General features: G+C 35.0%; 2 protein-coding genes across 10 annotated transcripts in view; one reads left to right on the top strand and one right to left on the bottom strand.

Annotated features, from left to right (window-relative positions):
• LOC106175934 (protein madd-4) overlaps window positions 1-699 on the top strand; it is a 26737-nt gene extending 26038 nt beyond the window's left edge. For all 9 annotated transcript variants that reach the window (XM_013558108.2, XM_013558111.2, XM_013558109.3 and 6 more), the window contains one exon: window positions 20-699. In XM_013558108.2, coding sequence (XP_013413562.2) covers window positions 20-117 — 98 coding nt within the window. In that variant the 3' untranslated portion in view covers window positions 118-699. The remainder of the gene's footprint in view (window positions 1-19) is intronic.
• On the bottom strand, window positions 544-8333 carry LOC106175935 (stabilizer of axonemal microtubules 1). Its single transcript, XM_013558126.2, has 5 exons — window positions 8143-8333; window positions 4859-5035; window positions 4257-4369; window positions 3429-3515; window positions 544-2946 (listed from the first exon to the last, which is right to left on the bottom strand). Exons 1-5 carry the CDS (start codon window positions 8178-8180, stop codon window positions 1949-1951), a joined length of 1413 nt encoding a protein of 470 aa, XP_013413580.2. The 5' UTR covers window positions 8181-8333; the 3' UTR covers window positions 544-1948.
• Between the last annotated feature and the right edge of the window lie 311 nt (window positions 8334-8644).

Consider the following 8644-nt stretch of genomic DNA (forward strand, 5'->3'; position numbering starts at 1 on the left):
TTCTTCATTTGCCTTCCAGATTGCTACGATCAGTCCAAATTTTGCGGCATGGTTCAAAGATTAAACATGTGTAGATTTAGAGACTACAAAACTCGATGCTGCTATTCGTGTTCTTGACAACATGATTTCAGCATGCAACTTCAAGAAGAAAAATTCATATCGGAGCTACTGCCATACTGGAATATTTTACAGAAAAAAAGATATTTCAGTTTCAGTGTGAGAGGAAAAACACACTTCAGATGGTGGTAATGATAACAAACGTCATTGGGATATTTAAAAACGGATATATTTCAATGATAAATATAAAATCTGATCTGCATATCATTGTGCGTAGGGATAGAAACATTTCTTCAAGATCCGGTGACGGAAACACACGTCGATTCGAGAGGATTGAAAGATGTATACAAGTGGTAGGTTTCTACCAAGAATGTGCTCTTAGACATAGCATATGGCACAAACTAAAGGAGTCTTAATGCCTTGCGAGATTCAGGCATTTTAATCAATTTATAGAAACAGTGAACTACAGACACTTGACGACAAAAAGTCGTTTTTCAAAGAAATGGTTTTATTTAAAATCTAAAATACTTTTAGTATATGTGGCTATATACACAAACTTACAAGCTATTTACAATATTTTGCTATACGTTGATGGCTGTAACATTTTGCTCAATAATAAAGAACAGCATTGATGTAAAAAGATATTTTGCTTTACAATTTCAACATTCATGTAATAAACTAAACTTACATTGTATAAAATAATATTTATGGGAGATACGCAACTAAACTTGAATCATAAAAACATATATCACAGAATTTGATTTGAGAAGATTTAAAAATAAAACCCATCTTGTTTGTGGATCGAGGTAAAGATTCCTTTAAGCTCCCCAGGTTTTGACAAACCTATGTAAATAGATAATGGGGACACATCACCATGGCAACTTAGAAGGTTCCTAATCTTGAAAGCTTCAGGAATGGGCATCCTTATAACATACTTGATTGCAAACTCCGAACAAGCAACCAATACGAAATTAAACAGACCAATTTGGATAAATTTGCCTGATTTGCGAAATTAAAGTTGTGCATAAGAAAGGGAACCTTCTGATTTACCAAAAGTTGTCAAATTAAGCCTTTTCATATTGCGTGATGCTAAAGGTACCTTCATATCTAAAATGTACTTACAACCTTGTATATTGCACATTTGTTTGTATTGGTGGGAAGGTGGGTGTTAGGTGTTATCCCGTACTTAACCCACTTGTGACGTACTTTGTTTTTTCAATGTCGTTAACAATAATGTTATAATTTTACATTAATGCAGTAGAAGCAAACTTGGAAATATACACCTACATGTTACATATAGTATTTCGATTTTAGCACAAAAGTTTTTTGCTTAAAAGCACCACTCTATATACTTAGCAGTGAATTTTAATTTTCATTTTTTGATAGGTTAAAAAATATGGCACACTAGTCTATGTCGTGCTTTTACCCATTAGTTTTGAATATGACTCTAAGCAAGCACTGGCTGAAGCACACAAATAAAACAAATAGTGAAAAAATACAATAACTTAAAGGTTAATTTTCTTCCATGTAGCATGAAATAAACATCTAATTCTTTTTCAATTTTTTACATGTACTTCAGCTGGTTGTGCATAATTACTGCTCTCTTATCAGGACGGAATTATTTCCTCTTATCAAGTGGTGATAAGCAGTGATTGCTCCTTGAACCCTGAGGAAAATCTGCATTTTATCAAAGAATAAAAGAAGTGCCAATGTGCTATGCATGTGCTTATTTATGCAATAAGAAATTAATGGATTATATCTTTTCATCACAATTAAAAATCACAGTGCATGTCTTCAACATTGCACTAATTTGTTCAAGCATCGGAGGTTTCTTATGGACTAAATGCAATTTTGACTTCACATCCCAACAAAAAGAGTCTCAACAAGAAGTTTATGCAACAGCAATCTCTGCCACCTGAGGCACGGGTATGTTATTGGTGCCCTTGGGAAGTTCTGTCACAGTCTCTATGATAGGCTGATACCATTTATGTCCTCTTTCATCCTGATCTCTGTATCTGTAGCTAGACTGAGATGTATCTAAGATAGCCGCTGGACAGATGGTGGATTTCTTCTTGACGTACTCCATTCTGTACATGGTGCCATCTTCAAATGGTGCCGAACTCATGAAGGCGTTCTGATCTGGTTTGCAGCTTCTCGCTGGAGCTGCGTTTTTAGGAATGTAGTGAGCTGTGAATGTAGAGATGCCTTCAAAAGGTGCATTGTTGGGCACATAGTCAGGTTTCATTGTTGGACGGGGTCGATTACCGAGATTCCATTTACGGTAATCATGGTTGTAGTTGGTGGAACCATCAAATGCTGCCGAGCTAGGCCTCCATTCTGGCTTGGCTTTGGCCAGGGTTCTGTCCATGGGTTTCTTGGTGAACTCAAGGTGTGTGGTTGACCTCAGGTCCATTTCTCCCTGGGGTTTAACCCACTGCTCAGGCTCATGGACAAATGGACGTTCCACTGGCCATCTCTTGAAGTCTTCCCTACATGTGGTGGTACCCTTGAATGGCTGATCTGAAATAAATGCTGACTGGTCTGGCTTTTGACTGGGAGCCCTGGGGGCCTTCTTGCCTTGGAAATCACGTTTATTGGTTGACAGTCCATCAAAAGCCATGGTAGGGGGTTGCCAAGTTGGTTTATCTCTGACATACTTTGGGGGGATAGGTTTCTTGTTATACGCCTCTCTGTAGCCTGTCATGTCTTCTAGGGGTGCTTCAGACATCATGGCTGCCTCTTCAGGCTTGCAGCTTTTTGTGACTGGAATATTATGGCGGATGTAATCATGCTGAAAGGTTGAGTTGCCATCCATTTTCGCGGTTGGTGGCATCCAAGGTTCTTGTGTGTGGACCATCTTCTTGGGCAATGCCCACTTCCTATAGTCAGCTGAAAAATAAAATATTACATTAGAAAATATATCACTTAACTCCCTAACTATACTTAAAAGTAGGATATATTGAATTCAGGTGCCAAAAACAATTTCTTACTGAGCATCATTCAATCATGTCCCAAACCTAAAAATACACTATCATGATTATACATATCAAAGGCCATTCTCTCAAAGGCTATTCTCATAGTAAGGGGAATGTGAATTTCATGGAAATCTTGCATTTTCTTTACAACTTAAAATGACATAATTCAAAAATGATCATACGAACTAGCCTTTGAGACATAAGCAAAAGCCATTTGCAAATAGAAATGAGGGAGGTTGATGACAACAGAAACCCTGAAAAAATGTCCCTATGAAGAAATCTTATATCAAACAGATATGACTACAAATTTCTATACTTATTATTCTAAAGTACAAAATAAGATACAGACATTTTTGACAATGATCCCCCCATGAACTGAAGGTAAATTAAACTTACTTCTGTAAGTTGGTTCTCCTTCAAATTTTCCTTCAACTTTTCTCTGTCCATCCCTTTTGACAGCTTTTGCTGGTTCTATAGGTCTACCTATAAATAAATTTAATAAAAAAATTAACTAAACAAGATTAGCAAAGTCATATAAACTAAGAGATTTGCATGGATTAAATAGGTTAAAATATACACTCGTTATAACAGCATATTGATGCTATACATAACCATCAAGTATTTGATCTGTTCAATTTCAAAATCTCCACTTACTACATAAAAGTAAATGTAACCATTACATTTCACAAATGAGAGGATGTGCAATGTAGATAACAATAAAATAGATGTCATGAAATCAATAAAAACCTCTCAACTGCCTTCTGGATACAATACTAGTTGTTAGGGTGTGCTATTGCCAAGACAACCACCAATAATACATAATTATCATACAGGTTCATTACTCTAGATACCAGACACAACAGGATATTAAATGATCCGTCCCGAACTACCACATCTTAATTTAACAGAAACAAAGTTTGAAATGATCACAGTCAACCTAAAATACACAGGTAGTAATTTATTGCAACAGAATCTGTCATTTAATGGACTTATTGAGAATACATGTGCTATTAATTTCACTGTTACCACCTCTCTTTATTTAGAGTTGCTAATATTTCACTATTGGATATGGCTAGATCTATTGTCCACCATATGAAAACAAATAGAATCGACACTAAAATGCACAGAATATGGGCATAAACTCCTGGTAGAGTTGGCAAACTTGCCACTTTCCTCAATTCATAACTTACATTTTAAAAGGTATTTCTAAACTCTCAACTGTACCTATATATTCTTTTCTGTAAGATGTAGTCATGTCCATTTCTCCCTCCACTGGCTTATACACCTCTGGCTGGTGGACATAGGGTCTTTCTGTCGGGTGTTTCACGTAGTCAACTCTGTAAATAACGTGCAGTAATGAGGTGATGCAATACAAATGAAAAACTGAACATAGGCATGAAAAATACATATGTTAGTGTACAGCAATAATTCATGATGATGTTGTTTCACAGCATTAACATAAACAACTGATCAATATTGTGCTACTACACCTGCAAAACATAAGTCAAGACTGGGTTGGGTCAGAATTTCAATTAATACACTACATCACCATTAAGTGTACATGTAACAGACATATCTTTAGTGTGTCCATAAAGGTATTTCCATAAACTACTTAAATCAATCTCTTCTTTCTCCCCACCCCCTACACCTGACAAAGCACTAGGGGCCATAGGGAAAATTTATATATTTATATATACAAATGTGTAACAATTAAAACAAGACAAACACAGTGAATACAAGAAAAACATCATCATCATTTTGAAATGTAGGTCAATTAAAACAAAAAAAACTGTGTAAATAAACTGACTACAAAAATTCATAATTACCTGTTGGTTGTCTTGTCTGCCATAGGGCCGCTGCTGTGCATGGCCTCGGTTTTGGGCTTTAAGGAAGGGCGGGGTGGGACAAAGCGGCCCAGGTAATTGGTGTTGTATTCTGATATAAGGCATGGCGTTCCCCCTCGATTGATGACACCAAGGGGCCTATGAGGGCAACGATGCCGCCTAAAGGGAATGAGAGAAAAAGAGTCAGTGAATTATTTCAAAAACACTGTTAATCATGCCTCGACAGATACAATTCAGGTTGATCCTTCTACTTTTTTTTCTCTTTTGAGAAAAACTATCACCTAAAATGAAACACATGTTCTTGATTAATCAAAAGAAATAAGTAGATAAATAAATAAATTCCTACTCTGACTTAAGTGAGACACTTTGCAATCAGAACACGTGCTTTAAGGTTTGAAAACCCCCCAAAATTCTATTTTTCTGTCATCCACAGCTTCTTATAAAACCTTACATACACACAAAATGATTTAGTCCCTTAAATATTTTTTCTGGAGGGCACCTGATGTTCTTATTTCCATTAGAGCTTATAGGAAAATGGTCACTGTTATAATGACTGGCCAATCATTTTAAGCTAAAATCAGCCTTTACAGATTTTATCAACCGTCAAATCCAAGTGCAGGCAAGGTTAGATAAATGATTCATGAGTATGAAAAAATTGCTTATTTTCCTGGGAAAATCCATTTTAATGGATAAACCTCATGGAGTGTGCCTTAAAAATAGGTTTGATGTAGCAGGACTGGCTTTACTCAACAGTATTCTTTCTTAGGCAAAAACTACTCAGAAAAAAATATACAACAAATAGTTTCGACAGGATTTCATTTTATTATTTTTTCTTTCAAAATACAAAGTGAGTGGATGGAAAGTAAGTTTAGCATGTGGTTTCTATTATGAACTGTGTGTATAACTATTTGGCAATGGGCAGAGTTAGGATAAGTAACTAACAACAATGACATTGATCTGTTAGTTTCAAATATTGACTGAAGGCAATGAAAGTTAAACACGATGTAGATATAAATCTGGTGCAGGTAACTTTTACCTGAACAAAAAGTACCATTGATTTTAGATTCTCATCAAATACTAACTGAACTTTGGGGACTTTGTAGTTGATTTCATGTTTTACAGTGAGGCTTTACAAAAAATACTTCACTTTATCAATGTTTTATGAGTACCTTCATATATTCATTCTAAACATGCAAAAAACATCTAAATCTCAAACTCTGCACACTAATTAAATTTTCCCTTTCATCTGTGAAATGTTTGCAAGATGTAGGGGAGCAGTTGTTATCAGCATACCACGCCCAATCCTATGGTAACCAGGCCCTACTACTATGCCCCTGTGTTATCAGAGCTAGGTATTAACATTCCTCTTGTTGCAAAAGTTACCAGTATATCAAATGTAAGCCATGGCTTTAAAGGAACATGTAATCTAACAAACTTTGTTGTTAATGGCTTGTAATAGAAGTTACATCAAACAAACTGGAAATAGACCCTAGTTGTACGGGAGTTTATTTGAAATGGACTGCCATAGCATTTATCACTAAGATTGGAACTTATAATAACCAACTTAGCCAAATCATTAATAACTTTACTCCTATGCAGTGAAAACATGCCCACTGATGTCTTACTCTTTAAATTGGTTAAGTGATGAAGCATTCTGTTACTAGGTAACTGCTTATATAAACAACCCTAAAATATTTTGAATGCCTTGAGAGAAATAAATGTATACATTGAAGCACAAAATGCAGTAATATTATTTTGATCAAATCCCTAGGGATCTGGGTGAGGATGAGAATCGATTACTTCTATTTTAGGTGGTATAAACAAGTTGATTGTCTGTACAAGGACATAGGAGGTAACAGAAGGTTTCATTGTGTGGTTCTACTGTACATGTTTACACAAAAAAAAAAAAACTTTCATAAATTGTGACTTGTACAGCCCTCACCTTTCACATTAAAAGTTTTACGTAACTTGCTCTCTAACTGCAGGTTAACTGTTTGCTTTATTCATAATGAATGGCTAAATATTATTTTTCAAAACACAAATTTAGTAGGTCTCTGGTTTAATGTAAATAAGGACTTACAAAACATCTTATTTTGCTAAAATGTGCTCTACACATAATGATGCAAAAGTATGTGGATTTTCTGCTTTTCAAGGAAGTATTTTCTGCATTTCAAAAATGGATTCCTCCAACCTAAGTTAAATATGTAAAGGAGACAAATATTTACTGCTAATTTTTCATACCTTTCTTCTGTTTCATTTACTGATTTTATGTGCAAGCTAGTAAAATGCCTCATGAATACTGATTTTACATATGAAAACAGCATTTAAATTCCAGTCATGAATTCCATTAGCTGAGCTTCAGCCCACTTGATAAATGATCTTAGAAGTGAACAACTTAACATTTACCTAATATTTCACATGAGGCAAAGGCATGTCATCTTTGAACTTATTTTCTTAAAGGAATTTAAGCATTTATGTAGACTTGCATGTACTGTACAATGTATGCATGTCAAATAACACCATGCACCATTTGGAATACTTAATTGCCATGTTAGTTCTACTCAGGAAATTCAATATGCCACTGGCCTTGTTTTATTACATGTAATTGTTTATGCACTTTAGTTGTACCTTGTGTACATGAAGCAATGACATCTAAATTATACTTATAGTATCATTTATTTCACTTGTCATAAAACATCGATCATTGCAAAAAAGCTGATGTATCCAGTTTACTTAGTTGCCTCAGAAAAAAGATTTTCATTTAGAAAACTACCACAGGTTATTCAGATAGAAAAAAATGATAAGATGAAAAATATGATATTTAACAATTAAGCCTTCATAAACCATATACAATTTTTCATTCAAAATCTTTTACGTAAATATCATTGCAAAATTTAACGGCCACATTTCATAAATTTCAAAAGAAGGCAAAAGATATCCAATGGGTAATAAAATAATGATTTTTGAAACCTTAGCGTTATCTGACAAAAAAAGCATTGGGTGATTAATGAGAAAAAGATGCTCTCCCCAAATAGTTTAGAGATTATGTATCTACAGTGGGCCCATAAATTCAGTGCAAACCATCACCAATTCAACCTCAAAAAATCAAACTCATTTAGAAGAATACCATGACAAATTGCTACAGGGTTATTTGCACCGGCCATAGTGTACGCCACAGCCGCAAGCGTCACTGACAGCATCTCACGAGCATTAATGAAACGGGCACCTGCCCCTTATTTTACGCTAAAATGTCACATTTTACTTACCCACAGTTACATATCTCGCAGATACACCTTCTTGTCATCTTTGACTGTTTTCTGCGACTGTTGTCTTCACACTATTAAAGATGTTCTTATTAAACCCGACTTCTCCCGTTTCTGTTGTACAGATAGGCATACGCGTGCACGTTGTCAAGCACCACAACAGACTCTTGTTTATTTAACCCTTTGTAACTAGGTTGTTGCTTGGAGAGGTTGGGTCAAAGAAACAGTTTAAATAATTTGAATAAGACAAATAAAATAACATATATATGCTGACTTTAATTATGAATAACTAAAAAGGTGACATCTTATGGATTTTGGTGAGATATTTGTTGTTTCGAGATCATCAAGTTGTGTTTTAACAAATTTAACGTAGCAAGCGCAACCCTTTGGATTAATGGACTTGCCCTTCCACAACCGGAAGCAGGTTTAAAAAATACATGGATTGTTCATTGGTGAATCCATCAATATAATGTGTAATGATGAAAGTATTGAAGGGCATTAAACT

The sequence above is a fragment of the Lingula anatina genome, chromosome 1 (assembly GCF_051362555.1).
Source record: "Lingula anatina isolate TDL-2025a chromosome 1, LinAna3.0, whole genome shotgun sequence".
Classification (NCBI taxonomy): Eukaryota; Metazoa; Brachiopoda; class Lingulata; order Lingulida; family Lingulidae; genus Lingula; species Lingula anatina.